Source organism: Myotis yumanensis, unplaced genomic scaffold, assembly GCF_028538775.1.
Source record: "Myotis yumanensis isolate MYYU_CA2020_CCGP unplaced genomic scaffold, mMyoYum1.0.hap1 SCAF_1, whole genome shotgun sequence".
Lineage (NCBI taxonomy): Eukaryota > Metazoa > Chordata > Mammalia > Chiroptera > Vespertilionidae > Myotis > Myotis yumanensis.
Genome location: NW_027223752.1, coordinates 65,618,565 through 65,636,777, shown reverse-complemented (window position 1 = coordinate 65,636,777; position 18,213 = coordinate 65,618,565). Strand labels below are relative to the sequence as shown.

Here is an 18,213-nt window from a genome sequence, read left to right as displayed (position 1 = left end):
TAAAACCAGGGCTCCAATACAAATGTGGGGCAAGACCCAGGAAGTCTCAGGATGACAGCTATTCAACAGGACTACAGGGTCACCTCCACACATTAGAGCAACAAAATAGAGGAGTACGAGAAGAGAAATAGAACTAATGAGGATTTTATGTATTTAGTTTCATTTGCTGTGATATATATTTAAGGTATTGGATCCACTGAAGCATTTGATAAAAACATGCAACAGATGAATTAAACACAGCACCACTAACAAAGACAAATAGAAAACAAAATAATTAACTTGAGGGGAACAGGTGAAAAAAATATAATCACATCACATTATTTGTCTCAGCAGTGCATGATACAGTGGGGCCTTGACTTACGAGTGTCCTAACTAACGAGTTTTTTGAGATACCAGCTGTCTCTCAGCCGATTTTTTGCATTGAGTTGATATAGTAATTTGAGTTAACGAGCTCCTTAATGAGCTCGGTCTCGGAACGAATTAAACTCATAAGTCAAGGCCCCCCTGTACTTACATAGTCTCCATAAAGTAAATACTAACTGCTGACTTATTCAAAAATTGCTTCAAAACTATTGGAAGAATGGGGTGGAGAAGGGGGCGATAGACTGAATCTCAACAACCCTAATTCAGAAGATAATTTCTATGCCATTAAACTTTGCAGGCTAGAAGCGAGTAGCAAGAAATATTCAGTGATAAAAAGCAAGGACCTACAACCTAGATTACTCTACCCAGCAAAGCTATCATTTAGAATTGAAGGTCAGATAAAGAGCTTCACAGATAAAAGCTAAAGGAGTTCATCACCATCAAATCAGTATTATATGAAATGTTAAAGGGTCTTCTTTAAGAAGAAGAAGGAGGGGGGGGGAGATTAAAAATATGAATGAAATGGCAATAAATTCATATCTATCAACAATTGAATCTAATAATCAGAAGAAAGGAACAAGGAAACTAATGAACTGATGAATAAAATGGAACCAGAGGCATGGAAACATGAAACAGATTGACAATCTCAGAGGGAAGGTGGAAGGGGAGGCAGGAAGAGATTAACCAAAGAACTTTTAGGCATATATGTATTACCTATATGCACAGACAAGAGGATGGCAAAGACCTGGTGTGGTGTGGAAACTGGATGGAGAGGGGCAATGGGGGGAGATATCTCAACAATAAAGATTTCTAAAAACCCCAAAAAAACAAACAACAAAAAAAGAGATAGCAAAATATAAATTATAAATAGGGAGGTAAATTCCAGTAGAAAGCCCCCAAAAGTTGAAGGGTTGCCTCTGAAAAGTGAGATTGAGGGAGGGTATTTGTGGAGAGGGGCGGCAGGAATGGATGGTTTTCATCATAGGCCTTTGTAAAAGCATTATATGGAAAAAAATCCTTGGACTAAAAATTAAAGGAGTAAATAGGAACATCAAAAGACTTTGAGAAGTGATCATATACAGGAGCCCAATGGAATAAACAATGAGATCTCTGTCATTCATTCATACAACAAATATTTATCCAGCACCGTCCTCCTGAGTTAGGCACTAAGCTAGGCCTACAATGGTGAAGACATGTGTGGTCCCAGCACTCATAAAGCTTATGTCTACTACAGCAAATAGTAAACAGGAAAATCCTATATAATAAAAGGCTAGTATGCAAATAGACCGAATGGTGGAACAACTGAACACTATGACATGCGTTGACCACCAGGGGGCATGCGTGGGACATGGCGGGCATCAGCTGTGGTGGGATGGTGGAGCAGGTGAGTGGGGGGTGGGGGGGGGCACACCAAGGTGGGGCACTGGCCACTGTCATCGGGGGAAGCCTCTGGTGGTTACTGAAAATTCTTTTTTTTTTTTAATATATTTTATTGATTTTTTACAGAGAGGAAGGGAGAGAGAGAGTTAGAAACATCGATGAGAGAGAAACAACGATCAGCTGCCTCCTGCACATCTCCTACTGGGGATGTGCCCGCAACCCCAGGTACATGCCCTTTACCGGAATCGAACCTGGGACCCTTCAGTCCGCAGGCCGACGCTCTATCCGCTGAGCCAAACCGGTTTTGGCCTGAAAATTCTTTGTTCCAGTGCATCCCGGTCCCACCCAGTGCTCTCACCTGCTGCCAGCACCAGCCCCACTTGTATCTGCTGCTGGCACTGGAGCCACAACTTGCACCTGCTACCGGTGCCGGGCGCCTGGCGCTGGCCCCAATTGCTCCTCAGGGCTTCTCTACCTCCCCCTGCCAGCGCCAGAGTCACTGCTCACACTCACTGCCAGCATCCGGTGCCAGTCCCTATCACTCAGCACCATGAGTGGGTGCGAGTGGTGGCTCCCGGCCCCAATTGCCCAAGGGCTTCTCCACCTTCCCCTGCTCCTGAGGGGCGATCGGGGCAGCAGCTGCAGCTTGCACCTGCTGCTGGCGCTGGCCCCAGTCATTCTGCGCCATCAGTGGGTGTGAGTGTGGCCAGCACCTTCAAGGTGTGGGAGCAGGGGTGTCGGGAGTGGGGCTGCCGGCAGACAGGGGACTGGAGCCACGGTGGCAGGGCCCACTCGGGGGTGCAGAGGCTGGGCCGAGACCTGCCCCTGTGCCTACCGCAGCCACCTCGAGGCCCACAGTTCAAGGTACATGAATTCATGCACTGGGCCCCTAGTAAATATGTAAAATAAGTACAGATTGCAGTAAAAAGAGGTATGTTTAGAACAAAAAACTAATTACTGTGATAGAAAACGGTGATATGGAGAAGAATGGGCAGCTATTCCAGTTGGTAAGTTTGTCAGGGAAGGCCTTTTTGAGATGATTTGAGACTTGAGACCCATGAAGCTCAGACTATGGATGGATGCATATGGATTCCCAAGCAGGAAAGTCTGGTGCATCTAGAAACTGTTCAAAAGCCAGGTGGCCTGAGCACCACCACAGGTGAGCGGGATGATGGCTTTGGATGAGGCCGAAGCAGCATGGCCCAGGTCATATTGCTGCAGGTATACATCTGGGGAGTCCGCAGGGTAGAGGCAATATTTAAAGCCACGTGAAGAGAGAGCACACAGTCACTCTAACCCATAACCTCACCCAGAGGAATTCCAACGTTTAGGAGGAGCCTGAAAAGGTGGGGACCACCATTAAGGAAAGGCACACCAAGGAAATCTCAAACCCTCCCCAACAAGGCTCTAACACTGTTGCCATTTTTCTAAAATTGCTCCTGCCGGGTCACTATAATTTGTGTTTATTTTGACGAAGTGCATTATAATTAGGTATTCAGATTTCTGCGCTGGTTCCGGAGATAACTGGAGATATCTGTAACCGAGAAAAATCAATTTACTATTACATAGAAAGCGATCTGCTCATTCCCACTGTAAGTTACCCCAGGTGGCCCAGATCTCTGGATCACAGCCACGGGTTGGGGGCTGGGGGAGGGCCCTCCACGCAGCTGTGGGCTCATCAGGACGGTGCGAGGATTCCAACCGACTTGTCCTTGCGGCGATCCTGGAGCCTCTGCCCCGACCCCCTCTAAAGAGTAACAATACCCCCGCGCACTCGGTACAGTGAGGGAATCGAACACCCTCCTTTCCGCACGGCCTGGGGCGCGGTACTGAGCGCAGAGGCTCGCACCCGCCACGTGAGGCGGTTCCGCGGCTTTCGCGGCCCCTGGGAAGTCATGGCCTCGGGCGGCGCCGCCCCAGGTGAGTCAACAGCCGGGCAGGGGACTCCAGGATAGTCTCAGAAAAAGGGGGCCGGGAAAAACCCCACACAAAACAAACAAACAAACCAAACAAAAGAAAAAAAAAATGAGACTAGGAGGGAGGCGGAGGCAGCCGGATTCCGGACACAGTGAGCGCCACGTTCCCAAGGCCCAGGCCGGGCCGATTGCGGCGACGCACCACCTCCGTGCGCCCCTCGCCGTTACTGCTTCCGAGTCACTTCCCCGACGGCCCTGAGGGTGCGGGCCCGGCGGCGCCGCGGGAGCGGAAGAGCCAACCAGCGCCTGTGCCTGGGCCAATGACTCCCCTCCGCCCGCGCCCCAGGCTCGGCTACAATTTCCTTCACTCTTTGCTCCGCTCCGCGTTTAAAGACGCGCACAGCCCACGGCCGAGCGCCGAGACGGCGGGACTCCGCGGGCCCAGCCGGCCCCTCCGCCCCGCCCCGGCGAGCGCCGCGCCGCCCGGGACCTCCGGGTCGCTGTCCAGCTCTCGCAGGCTGAGCCGAGGATGTCGCGGCGCCAGTAATGTCGGGGCCGGGCTTCCTAAGGCGTGGGGAGGAGGGGGCCCCGCCCCGGAGCCTGGGTGGAGGGCGGCGAGCGGAGCCGGGGAAGTTCCGGGACTTGGCGCGTTCCGGCAGGGCGCGCAGCCCCCGGGCGCGGGAGCGAGGCCATTCGGGCCACCCCGGGGGTGGCGTGGTTCCAAGTGTGTGCGGGGGAGGCCACCGAAGCTGCCCCCTGCACTGGACACGTGTGCTACGTTCGGAAAGTTTAAAAATGATCAGTAGTTTGCGATCCCAAATCTGTTTTCGGAGAAGCGTTCCCAGCCCCTCCCTGCTCCCCTCTCAGCCCCTTGGTGCGCTCGTCCAGGAGGAGGGGGGTGTGGCGGGGCGTTTCGGGCGGGAAATTTCAGAATTTGGGCGGGTGGCCGGGCTCATTCTCTCACTCTTGTTCCCCTGCGCCGCCGCCCGCCGTCTACCCCGCTATGCCGTGCTCCGAAGACACGCTCGCCGTCTCCCCCAGCAAGCGGCCCCGGCCCGCGGAGGAGGGCGGCCTGCGGCTCCGCTTCGTGCGGCTCTCGGAGCACGCCACCGCCCCCACCAAGGGGTCCGCGCGCGCCGCGGGCTACGACCTGCACAGGTGAGCGCCGGCCGCCAGGGCGGAGGGCCCGGGGAGGCCGCCTTCCGTCCCCTCCATCCCTGCCCCCGACAGAGAAGGCCGATTCCCGAACTTTAAATGTATTTCTTTATTGGTTTCAGAGAGGAAGGGAGAAGGAGAGAGAGAGAGAAACATCAATGATGAGAGAGAATGATTGATCGGCTGCCTCCTACACACCCCCCACTGGGGATCGAGCCCGCAACCCAGGCTTGTGCCCTTGGCCGGAATCGAACCTGGGACCCTTCAGTCTGCAGGCTGACGCTCTATCCACTGAGCCAAGCCCGCCAGGACTAATTCCCGAACTTGAGAGCTTTTTGTCGCGTTAGCTTACCTTCTGCTGCCACGGCTTGAAACTTCCATTTAAAAGATTACAGAGGCAGACGTTTTTTGCATATATGTACAGTTTCCGCCTTTTTTTTTATATATTGGAAAATTTTAGCTTTCCTCTTTAACCTGAATTTAACAGCCATTTGGGCAAAGAGTGTAGAATAGCAAACAAATATTCATAACTGTGCCTTGAAGCGTTATTTTGCAACATGGAATGTTCTCTGCGGCCTTGTTCTGCAACATTGATTGCATCCTCTCCGCGTGGAAGGTAGAGATGCTTAAGGCAAGCCTTGAGCATGGCGCTGTGCATAATAGAAGGAAAAGCCAGGGTGGAGCCTAGGTGCTTAGTGTGAAGGTACCTAGGCAGGATTAATGAAGGCTGCTTTTGTTTAAAGTGTGAATAAAATTTCTCCGTAGGTTCATGTTTAAGTTTGCCGCAAGGACTGGAAATTTCACAAAGGGCTTGAATAGGAAAAGCAGAAATGTTAGTAATACTCCCCCCCTTTTCACTTCTATACTTTTCACCTATACTAAAAACTTTAATGTATATATTTTTAAATCCTCACAACAGTCTGAATAGGTGAGTGTTACCTTTTACAGGTGAGGGGTTTGTAAGGAGCTGAATTGATTAATCCAAAGGCTTGAATGTAGGAGAATTTTTGACCCTGAATTAAGTGCCTTTTTTCACTGGACTCCTGTGCCCACTTCTTAGGGCCGTTAAGGTAAGTGAAAAGCGATATTGGAGATAGGGAGTGGTCTGAGCCTTAGGATGTATTTTAAAGCATTCCAGGTAATTCTAACCTGAGAACTATGGTCTAAGTCATAAGTGAGTACAGGAGAAGAGGAGAAAGAACTGTGATGATAGTAAGGGAGAAGAGAAAGAAAAAGAGAAGTGAGGTATAGACTGTTGTAGCTGAAAGGGACTATAGTTCAGCCCCTTAGTTTCATAAGTAGAAATAGTATAACACGTAGTTTGACTGTACCATGTCTGGGCACTGTTCTGATCTAAGAAGAGATGGATTTAAGGTACTTTCAGCATCTTTATATACTGAAATAGACATGGATCTCTTTAATAAATTAGTGTGTAACTATTTGAAGAGAGCAAATTTCATTGAAGAAAGATACACTACCGCTTTACCAGTCTTAATGAAGGTCTTCCAAGTGACTTCCACTTCTGCTTATTTTTAAATTTCTATCAAAGAGGGGGCGACAGTAAAAACAGCAGCAGCAGCACTAGCTGGGTGGACCTTGGAGCATCAGTTCCTCAGCAGTGTGCATCTCCAGGGCTGGTCACAGTGGTCCGCTCTCCCCGCAGCCCGTGTGAAAGGTCATGGCCGCAGCTGGGTGTGCTTGCCAATCCACCAACACCAGCAGAACAGATGCAACCCAGCTGTCCCCAGTTAGGTGGCCCACCTATTGTCCCCTTTCCTTCTCTGCATGTTTTTCATGATCCCTTGCAGTGGTTCTCAACTTTCCTAATGCCGTGACCCTTTAATACAGTTTCTCATGTTGTGGTGACTCCCAACCATAAAATTATTTTCATTGCTACTTAATAACTGTAATTTTGCTACTGTTTTGAATCGTAATGTAAATATCTGATATGCAGGACGTATTTTCATCGTTCGTGACCCACAGGTTGAGAACCGCTGCTTTAGAGGATTGTTGTGAGACTAACATGAGTTATAAAAACAGAACTGTGCCTGGGGCATAGTAAGGGCTTTATAAATGTTAGCTATTATTTACCCTCCTTCCTTGGTTCTCTCTTTATCTTCCTCTTTTCATACCACGTTAGAGAAGCACATGCTTTTTAAAAGTTCATCTTTTCTGTCCCCTCCTGCTAAATTATTACCTCAGTTTCCCAACCAAATTTTGTTCAGGGGAGAAAGCATTTATATATTGTCACCTCTTTCACCACAAAAAAGTCACTACATCTAAATGCCAGTGTTTTGTTTTTTCAATATCTTTCCAGTGCCTATGATTACACAATACCACCCATGGAGAAAACCCTTGTGAAAACCGACATTCAGATAGCTCTTCCTTCTGGGTGCTATGGAAGAGTAGGTAAGTGATTCAAGATGTTTTTGTGATACGTTTCTTCATCTTAGTTTTATCTGGGGTATAAAAGAGGGAAGGGATATTTCTTGGCCTGAGTCCTAAAATAAGGAAGTGCCAACTGTGATGGCAAATGGAGCCATTTGAAAACTTTTATTTACATAATTATACTTTGGAGATATTCCAGTTCCATTTCAAAGCACTGCAATGAAGTAAATATCGCAATAAAGCAAGTCACGTGATTTTTGGGGTTTTCTAGTTCATATAAAAGTTAATGTTTACACTCTTGTAGTCTATTAAGTATACAATAGCATTATGTCTAAAAATGTACATATCTTAATTTAAAAATATTTTAGTGCTTAAAAAATGCTAATCATCTAAGCCTTCAGCAAGTTGTAATCTCTCTGCTAATGGTAGGTCTTCAATTTGTAAAAAATGTATTATCTGCGAAGCACAATAAACAAGGTATGCCTATATCTGCTTTTGCCTCTTATCTCTGCTATTTTTCCGGTTCCTTACTTTAGCTCTTAGAAGGCTCACATTGGCTCAAGAGGTTCTCGCTGTGAGAAAAACTGAAAATATAGGTGACTTTTAACTGTCACTTTTTCCAGTGTTACCACCAACTTGCCCTTCAAAAACCAGACTGCATATGAAGTCAAGATTTCTTTGTGAAGATGGTGATGAGAATGGCTAATATTTGTTATTTAAGAAAATAGAGGCCTGCTCAGGATAATGACACATGGCATTTTATATCACGAGAGTGAAACTTCTAAAACCTGTTAGTCCCAGAGTATATCCGGCCACGCAGCCTTTTCCCTTTTGGGTTTGCCCCCTTGAAGTGTGTTAGGGAAACACCTCACAGTGCAGGAGCTGAGACAAAATGGAGTGTAAGTTCTCAGATTCGACTTTCCTAGAGTGATGCAGTTGTCCCTGGAGAGAGAGTTTAAAACTTCTTTTCAAGAGCATAATTACTTCCTGACTACCTTCAAAGTAAACCTAAGGAGCAAGTGGAACTGTGACCCACCCTCCTGTCCCAGGGTTGGGTGGGAGGTGATAGGTGAGTATCATTATCTTGTTGGCCATGAGAGCTGCTGATGCCCCACTCCAGGCACTTACCACCTTATTGTCTGTGTCCATGGGTTATGCATACATGCATACAAGTTCTTTGGTTGATCTCTTCCCACCCACCCCTGCTTTTTATATTTTCTTTTTAAGAATGAAAGGCATAATAAGAATAAAAAGCATAGTAAATTGAGTTTCTAAGGTTTAGTTTTTGGCATTTTTTTTCAACTGACATTAAGCCTTTTACTCTGGTTCACTTGTTACATACAGACATGTCTTTTGACATCTGTATCATGAGTTGGAGCCCCAAGTTCTAGACTGGGCTCTGCTACTCTTTGATAAGGTTTATGACTCTTCTCCCCCTCTCCCTCTCTCCCTCTCCCTCTCCCATATCCCCTTCTTCCCGTCTACATTACAACATGTTCAGAACTCTCATTTTAAAACAAAGTCCTTTTCCTCAGTTCTGTGCCCCTGCCAGCTACAGTCCTCCCATTGTGGCCCTGCTTCACAGAGTTGTCTACGGTTGTCCCACTTGCTCACCTTTCAGTTCATTCTAGTAGTCCATGGCTACACCACCCTAGTCTTCCACTGACTGAACTTGGATGGACTGGCTTAAGTTGGCTTCAAATTAAACCTTGTCAGATTTTTCTAAACTATTCTTTTCTACTTTAGTAATACAGAGTAGTAAGTAAAGTGAAGATGAAGATATCAATGATAGGAAATAAGAGTAATAACATGCTTAAATTGTGTCAGTTATATCAAGTAATTGCCCTTCCCCCTTAAAATAGCCAATTTCTCCTTTTTTTTTTTAGCTCCACGTTCCGGCTTGGCTGCAAAACATTTTATAGATGTAGGAGGTATTGTATTTACATTCTTATTCTGTAAATATTTCTAAGTATTTACTTTGTATTTGCTTATTAAGAGGAAGTAATCTAATGCCAAATTTTATTCTTATTTTATTTCAAGAAAAGGAAATGGTTTCTGTTGTGTCTTGCCTTTTAGAAATTTCAGTCTCTGAATAACAGAGAATCATGATAGTTATAAATGCTTATTTGAATATGTTTAATTTTTAAATGACCATTATGTGAAATGTATGTTATTTTACTACTAGGCTAACTAGACACTATAGGGTTTTTGCCTTGGTTTAGTGTTAATCTGCATTTAGTCCAAACATGACTCCATTTATAGAAGAAATTTTATTATTATAAGAGAAGGAAGAGCTTTTATGTCACTTAAGCAAAAGGTTCTAGAAAATGCAGGTGTATATTATAGTAAGATTTTTCTTACCTTCTTAAGAGAGGTATCCATGTTTGTCAAAAGATAAAAGGAGAATCTTTCCCTAAAGTCAAGAGAGAAGACACTGTCCTTTCCTGTCTCGATTTCTTTTTTTTTTTAAAAATAATATATTTTTATTGATTTCACAGAGGGAGAGAGATAGAAACATCAGTGATGAGAGAGAATCATTGATCGGCTGCCTCCTTCATGCCCCACACTGGGGGTCGAGCCCACAGCCCAGGCATGTGCCCTGGCAGGGAATCAAACCCTGACCTTCTGGTTCATAGGTTGATGCTCAACCACTGAGTCACACCAGCTGGGCCTGTTTCAATTTCTTGCTGAGCAAGTCTTCCATGGCTCCTATTCCCTTATAACAAAGCCTTACTTAGTGTCTCCCAAAGTCAACAACTTCCTCACCAGGCCCCTTTCATGAGGGAACCTTAGTCACCTCTGCTGGCCATCCTTGTACGACCTTACTGAACGGAAATTCTCACCTTCCTGATATGCCTCCCTTACTTGGATCTCATTATTGGTGACAGACCCCATTGACAAGGTTATGTCCTGACCCTTCCTTATCCCCATTGATAATGGCGAGTGCTTCACTAACATGCTGTAGCTACTTTGGACAGATGAGAAAACTGGCTCAAAGATGAGTCCAAATAGACAATTAAAAGCCTGGAACCTCATCCGTATGATTTCACTCCACTTGTTCTTTCCACCACCATTTAATGCTGTTGATCCCCCTGCCCACCCACCACCAGCCATAGTCTGTCCTGAGTTAGCTCATTGTCACATGCACTGCATAGGTTGTAAGCACGATTGAGACCTGTCCTTGAACTATCTCCTGCCTGCCCCTTAGTCTCCCCATGGTGTCACTAGGTGGTGCTGTGGGACCAGACAAGAGCCCAAAAGCAGTTCCTAAGAGAAGCTGAGTTTGACACAACAGGGATGGACCACCCCCTGGGATTGAAGATTAATTACCTGGGCTCAGTTATGTGTGATCTTCAAAAATACTTGTATACAAGGTCAAGTATGGTAATTTAGGACTGTAATTTAAGGATATAAAAAATTGTGTATATTTAAAAAAATTTCAAAGGGCTGGGAAAAGCACATGGGCTTTGGAGAAACAACAATGAAAATTAGTGTGCACTCCTGTGAAGGGTTGGAGGATTAAATGCTGATGTATGTAACTCTAATACTATTTAACTCATATTAAATCCTGGAAGTTCTATTTCCTGTGCCCTAGGGACTTCACAGACTTTTTTTTTTTTTTTTAATGTGGAAACTTTATTACTAATTTTTGCTCTGTTGAAGCAAACCCTCTGAAAAAAATTCATGTAAAGGAAATGGAAAGTTAGTTTGCCTGGTGATTGGTTTGGTATTTATAAAATCACATTGTGGTGTGTTCTTGGATGCAGAGTATCTTAAAAATGTCTCTTAGGCACAGGTCTATCACAGTTGGCCACCGTTTTTATTTCAGAGGAAAGATGTTGTTAGAAATCCTGGGCTGTAAATAAGGGTCAAAGGGAAAAGTTGAGTATGCAGGATTCTGTTCAGAACTCACATCTGGTAGGTGTGGATAGTTTTCACTAAAGGTTTCCAACAAACGACATGCCAAAGTCTTGACAGAGTAAAACATTGCCTGAAGTCAGTTAATCACTCTGCCAGTTCCAATGCATGATTTTTCCAGTGATAACTTCAAAACACTTGCTGCTTTCTCATGAAGAGAAATATCCCTGGTGTAACTTATGTCCCTTACTATGTGGGTTTTTCTTGAAGGTCACGTTGCCTTTGAGTGATAAGTGAACTTGGAACTGTTTTTGTTTTGTTTTGTTTTGTTTTTTTTTTTTTTTTTTTTTTTAAATATACTTTATTGATCCTTCACAGAGAGGAAGGGAGAGGGACAGAGAGCCAGAAACATCGATGAGAGAGAAACATCGATCAGCTGCCTCCCGCACACCCCCCACTGGGGATGTGCCCGCAACCCAGGCACATGCCCTTGACCGGAATCGAACCCGGGACTCCCCAGTCCGCAGGCCGACGCTCCATCCACTGAGCCAAACCGGTCAGGGCTGTTTTGTTTTTTTAATACTTTTGGCATACATGCTAAAAAGTAAATTTAATTGAGAGCTTTTTTTCCCTGCCAAACAACTTCATTTCTTTTAGTTAGTTGAAGGTTTTCCCATGTCTGTGTGCTGCGCATAAAATCTTGGTGGATCACCTGGCATTGCAGAATTCAAAATTCAAAACCCAACCATTTGAGTTTGATAAAACAACTTTATAGATAGATAGTAAAGGCCTTTACACAAAGGGAGTGTTTTTGTATCTTAGGAGATAGCATAGACTAAAAAAATAAATACTTAAGTCATATGCAAAAGAGTTAAATACCCAAAGAGATTAGAAAAAAATCTGAACAAAATATAGAAGAGAACATGCAAGTACGCAGCAATCATATGGAGGAGGAAAAGTCCAGCCTCCCTAGTCACCAGGGAAATGCAAAGTAATGCAATGAAATACCATTTCATTACTTTGGCTGGAATTAAAAAGATTGCTACCTCTGGTATTGCAAAGACTTTGGAAATGGGCCTTCTTAAATACCGTTGATGGAAGTTTGAAGTGCTACACCTTTTTTTGCAAATTGTCCACTAAAATTTAAAATGTACACACCCTTTGACCCAGAAAAGTGCTTTTTGGAAACTATTTGATGAGGATAAAAAGCAGTAATACACAAAGACATATGTACAGGGCTGCTCTGTGTGTTATAGCAAAGTGTGAAAATAACTTGAATGTGTGATAATATTTAAGAAATACATACAATAATGGTCCTGTATATCTTAGATTTAAAAAGAATGACTAAGACATGCATATTAGTCTCAAAGAATGTCTATGTGGCAAAAAAGAAAGTAATGTATAAAATATACTAGAGGCCTGGTACACGAATTCGTGCACAGGTGGTGTCCCTCAGCCTGGCCAGCAATCAGGGCCTATCAGAGCGGGCCAGCCAGGGGCAGAGACTGTGGGAGGTTGGCTGTGGGAGTGTAGTAACCACCAGGGGGCAGCTCCTGCGTTGAGCATCTGCCACCTGGTGGTCAGTGTGTTGTCATAGTAACTGGTGGAGACCAGTGGTAATGGTTGCTTAGGCTTTTATATTATACTAGTGGCCCGGTGCACGAAACTCGTGCACGGCGGGGGGTGGGGGTGTGTCCCTCAGCCTGGCCTGCACCCTCTCCCATCTGGGACCCCTCGAAGGATGTCCTACTGCCGGTTTACAGGGATTAGGCCTAAACTGGCAGTCAGACATCCCTCTCACAATCCAGGACTGCTGGCTCCTAACCACTCACCTGCCTGCCTGACTGCCTGCCTGATTGCCCCTGTGCCAGTGTGCTCGCCCTCAACTGCCCCCCCTGCTGGCCTGCTCACCCCACTTTCCCTCCCCACTGGCCTGCTCGTCCCCAACTGCCCCCCTGCTGGCCTGCTCACTCCAAATTGCCCCCCCTCACTGTCCTAAACACCTCCAACTGACTCCCACTGATGGCCTGCTCACCCCCAACTGGCCCCCCTGCTGGTCTGCTTACCCCCAACAGCCCCACCCCCAATCAGCCTGATCACCCACAACTGTTGTCCCATCTTGGCCTGATCACCCACAACTGCCCTCCCCTCTTGGCCTCTAACTGCCTCTACCTTGGCCCCGCCACCATGGCTTTGTCCAGAAGAATGTCCGGAAGGTCTCCCAGTCTAATTAGCATATTACCCTTTTATTAGTGTAGATAGAAGCCTGGTGCACGGGTGGGGCCCAGCTGGTTTGCCCTGAAGGGTGTCCCGGATCAGGGTGGGGGTCCCGCTGGGGTGCCTGGCCAGCCTGGATGAGGGGCTGAGGGCCGTTTTCAGGCTGACCACACCCCCTTCAGGGTGGGGGTCCCCACTGGGGTGCGTGGCCAGCCTGGGTGAGGGGCTGATGACCTTTTGCAGGCTGGCCACGCCCCCTGGTGACCCAACCTCCCAGCCTCTCTTTTTTTTTCAGAGCCTCCTTGAGTGGAGGCCATGGTGGGCTGGAAGCAGGTATATGGGATTTATTTATCTTCTATAATTAAAACTTTGTAGCCTTGAGCGGAGCCCAAGCTTGGCTTCCTCCATCACCAGGGGCAACCCAAGCCTCCTGCTCGCTCCAGCTCCATGGCCACGGCCATTTTAGTTGGGTTTATTTGCATACTCGCTCCTGATTGGCTGGTGGGTGTAGCAGAGTGATGGTTAATTTGCATGTTTCTCTTTTATTAGTGTAGATAGATTACTGTAATATTGGCTGCCTGAGGGATGGTAGGGGAACATTATTAGCTTTTACTTTATATGTATCTGTACTATTTGGGTAATCTAAAAATGTTCTGGTAAAATAGAAACAAAAGAATTTAGAAGTCAATCCACATTGTCTTATCTCACACATTCTAGATAAATGAGTCCTAGTCTGTACTCCAAGCCTTGCAGTATGGGATTCCATTGCCTTCAGTGGTCATCTGTGCAGGCCATGGATAGCATGTCCTCCTGAGGGCTTTCTGCATTAAATCTCATCTACATTATTCCTGCAGCCAAAATTCTCTGCACATAGATCTAAAGGAAAGAGTTGGTCCCATCTTTGTCTTAATTGTATCAATAAATATTAAGGACAAATTTAATGGTCAGCTGGTAATGGGGAAAGAAATCAGGCTTCAGTATTCTTTGAATTGGTCATTGCTTTTTAAGGAGAAAGGAAGACTGTTTTAAGAAATACTTAAATTCAATTTCACATCCCTAGTAATTCGTTCATAAAGCACAGGGGTTAAATTAAACTTCTCCTGGGATCTGCTGGAAAAATCTAAAATGTTGATTTTTCTGAGTTTTGTTTTTTTTCCTATGGTGGAACTTTTTTTTTTTTTTAATTTACTTTCTCCCCTTCCCCCTATATGAGAAAATTGAAAGGAAATGCTTACCCTTGTTCTAAAAAAAAAAAAAAAAAAGGTGTTTTCAGTTGACCTTTAAATAATGAAGCCTGCCAACCGCATTGGTACCCATGGAACTAAGTTCCTGATTACTTTTATTTCCTTTTTTCCTTTGATAAGAGGGTGTTTTTTTTTTGTTTTAGCTTTGTGTTTTGTTTTGTTTTTGTTTTGTTTTTTTTAGAAGGTAGGTGTTACTAGATAGACATTACATGGACCTGCATTGAATTAGGTTTGTATGAATTCTATCCAGCATTTTACAAAACAAGGGAAAAGAATTAGCAGGTATAAAGGAAATTGGTAGGAGTGGAGGGGAGATTGGAGAGTGACTGCTAGTAGATAGGGGGTTTCTTTTGGGCTAATGAAAATATTCTGAAATTGATTATGGCGATGGTTGTACAATTCTGAATACACTAAAAATTGTTGAATTGTAAATTAAGTTTCAATGTTAAAAAAACGGAAATGAAAAGGCCTTGGTGCCACCTATATTATCTGTGCTTGTATTTATGGAAACATTTAAATTCCTGGCTCAAAGATAAGTGCTAACAAGTCTGGTAAATGTACTTCTCTGGGCCAAAGCTGGGCTCTGGCTTACATTTCTCTTGCTCTTGTGTTTATAGTCTCAAACAGGTACTGATTATACAGGATTCTAAGTAAAAGTGTGCTCATTATTAAGCTAATGTGTTAATGTCTTCTAAGAGATCACTGTCTAAGAAAAGGTGGTGGCTTAAATTAAAAGGTTCAGCTCCATTTTTATTATAGAAATGAAATGTGCTGATATTTGGTAGATGGCTGCTTAACGATGTCAGCGTTGACTTACTCCACTGCCGATCTTCAGGCTTTCAGACATTTTTATTTATGACTCAATCATATTTCAATGTGGAGATTAGTAGGAAGCTGCCACCAGGAAAAGCCTTTAAAAATCCAAATCATAATTTTCTCCTGGTCTTTTTTGGCAGGTGTGCAGTGGATAGACAGTGAGTTTGGAGAGCAATTCAGGACCACCTGTCTGAGTTGCGAAGTGCCTGCTCACAGTTTAGAGTAGGAAACTGTCACCATTTATAAGGGTAACCGGTTGGAAAATAAGGACTACCTTCTAAATTCTTATTTGCATATTAGTAAGATTTCTTAGTTTTGATGCTTTACGTAGTTACCAGATGCTTACTCAGTTGTATAAAAATCGCAGAGTCATGCCCAGCTGGTAAGGCCCAGCTGGTCAAGCGTTGACCCATGCATCAAGAGAGGTCGCTGGTTCGATTTGCAGTCAGGGTAAAAGCCCAGGCTGCAGGCTCAATACCCCACCAGGGGGCTGTGCAGGAACAACTGATCAATATTTCCATCTCATCAATGTTTCTTATCTCCCTCTCCCTATCTCTCTAAATATTAATTTTTAAAAATCTCAGAGCCACATAAGAGTGATTTTTGAGGTAATTGCACACTCTTAGTGTTTTGGTAGCATAAAACAAATTAACATTATTTTTCTTTTCTCCAGCTGGTGTTATAGATGAAGATTATAGAGGAAATCTTGGTGTTGTACTGTTTAATTTTGGCAAAGAAAAATTTGAAGGTATGTTAAATACATATGGTCACATAGATGCAGCGAGTCTTCCAAGTTATGTACTTCTAAATGGCACATGCTATAGTTCTCGTTGTATAAGGCAGAGAGTACAGAGAATGCATTAATAAAAGATCAGTAACACACTTTTGTGGTTTTTTTTCTCTTTGAAGTAAAAAAGGGTGACCGAATTGCACAGCTCATTTGTGAAAGGATTTTTTATCCAGAAATAGAGGAAGTTCAAGTAAGTATCATAAAAACTGAGTAGGAAATGAATGATCAGTGAAGGAAATTAAAATTGTGAGATTTAATATGCTATCTGTAACTAAATAGCATATATGACTAGTCCCATTTTTAAGCAAAATTAAAATCTTAGCTGTAGAATTTCTTGATGATTTTCATGGCTATCATATAGCATTATAATGGGTAATAAATCATTTAAATGTACTGTGAAATTCTATTTCCTTAGCTTTTTTGAAAATTATTCAATATTTAAATTTATGGAACTAAAATTTAGTTTTGTTTTCTGTAATCTTTTTTAAAGATGGATTAGCAGGAATGAAAGTCTTATTAATGAGGAGCTGGGGGGAACTGAGAGGATCTGAAATTAACCAGATGGCTTACCACCTTTTATCTTTTCAGGCTTTGGATGACACTGAAAGGGGCTCAGGAGGTTTTGGTTCTACTGGAAAAAATTAAAATTTATGCCAAGAATAGAAAATGAGAAATAAAGAGTTTTTGTTCGGTGTTGTGCACTTCTGTAAACTTAACAGCTTTAGATTCTAAAAATATTTGGTTCTCTTATGATCGAGGAAAAAGGTAATCTATTGGGATCACATTGAACTTTTTTGTGTTTTTCTACATTTGTTGTTGTATAAATATTCATGGTAACCTAATTGTTTGTTTTTTTTTGTTTTTTTCAATCAAATGTACTTACATCAGTTATAGATCCCCAGAACTGTATTATTTAACTCACTAAATGCCACTCATTCAACAACTTATTCTTTGGTTTGTTTTATAGATCATAAGCAAAGCCTTTTATTCAATAAATTTGAATTCTTTCACAGATACAAATTACTATGTAAACTGAACAAACAGGTGATATATAAAAAAAGTTATTCCTTGTTCTCTTTATTGGTATAAAAACTGTGTGTGTGTGTGTGTGTGTGTGTGTGTGTGTGTGTGTGTGTGTGTAGAGAGAGAGAGAGAGGTGGGGTTAGAGTCTAAACTTTTAAGCTTAGGATTTCTTGGTGATAGTGGGAAGAAGGGAATCATCAGTTTATTTTTCTATTTTAAGTGTTTTTTTTTAATCTTCCTTTGGTAGACCCCAGATTGACTGGGTAGAGTATGTTTGTGAAAGGAAATATAACTTGGAAATTTCCAGTTGGTTTATTTCTCCAGATTTTGTTTCATTAAGTAAATTGTACGAGTTGTAGTTAGTATATTGGTTTCCCTCACTGCAATAGCAATAATAGGCTGTATCCAAGGAAATACTGAATTTAATCAGGATAAACTAAATATAATGATGTATGCTTAGTCCACTGAGTTTGTCCAACCCATGTACTTTTGCTTAAATATGTTTAAGCAGCATTTCATTTCTGTGGATTTGTTTGATTAACATCGGCAAACTTCTAGGTGTGCTTTCTATACTCATTTCCCAGACCCCTTTGCACCAGGCTGTCAGTCAGATACACTAGTGTGGGACTCAAACGCATCATTTTTGTATGTGGGGTCACACAGCAGACTGCCGGAGCTGGCTGCCCAGGTTCTAGAAGCACAGGCTAGAGTTTGTTGCTGCCCATTCAGTGGTTCTCTAGGCCGTTTAATACCCTACAATGTAGTGGGTTGCTATTCATTAGTGAGTCATGACAGCACAGTGGGTCATAACTAGCATTTAAAGAAACTGAATAGAAAAACAGAGAATGACACTTGTCAGGTGGGTAAATACTATGAAGATTGAATTACATATTTATGTGTGTACTGAGTCGTGGTATAAATTATTTCTGCTAAACTAGCCAGAGTAGGTTCTGTTCTCAACATAGTAACAGTTGAGTAAGAACAAATAGTATGACTACTAAGAGATATGATCTTATACTGTTAAATTAGTTACTCCTTACTGAAGTCTACTATATTAAGCACT

At 43.5% G+C, this 18,213-nt stretch overlaps 1 protein-coding gene across 3 annotated transcripts; it reads left to right on the top strand.

The window, feature by feature from the left end:
* Positions 1 to 3,884: 3,884 nt before the first annotated feature.
* Positions 3,885 to 17,205, top strand: DUT (deoxyuridine triphosphatase). 3 transcript variants are annotated; one of them, XM_070423369.1, is made up of 7 exons: positions 3,885 to 4,202; positions 4,679 to 4,817; positions 7,132 to 7,223; positions 9,089 to 9,133; positions 16,011 to 16,085; positions 16,247 to 16,317; positions 16,716 to 17,205. In XM_070423369.1, exons 1-7 carry the CDS (start codon positions 3,980 to 3,982, stop codon positions 16,770 to 16,772), a joined length of 702 nt encoding a protein of 233 aa, XP_070279470.1. In that variant the 5' UTR covers positions 3,885 to 3,979; the 3' UTR covers positions 16,773 to 17,205. The 3 variants fall into 3 exon arrangements, with proteins under 3 accessions (XP_070279470.1, XP_070279478.1, XP_070279486.1); XM_070423377.1 differs by lacking the exon at positions 3,885 to 4,202 and adding an exon at positions 6,478 to 6,561 and having other exon boundaries at positions 4,256 to 4,817; XM_070423385.1 differs by lacking the exon at positions 3,885 to 4,202 and having other exon boundaries at positions 4,263 to 4,817.
* Positions 17,206 to 18,213: the final 1,008 nt, after the last annotated feature.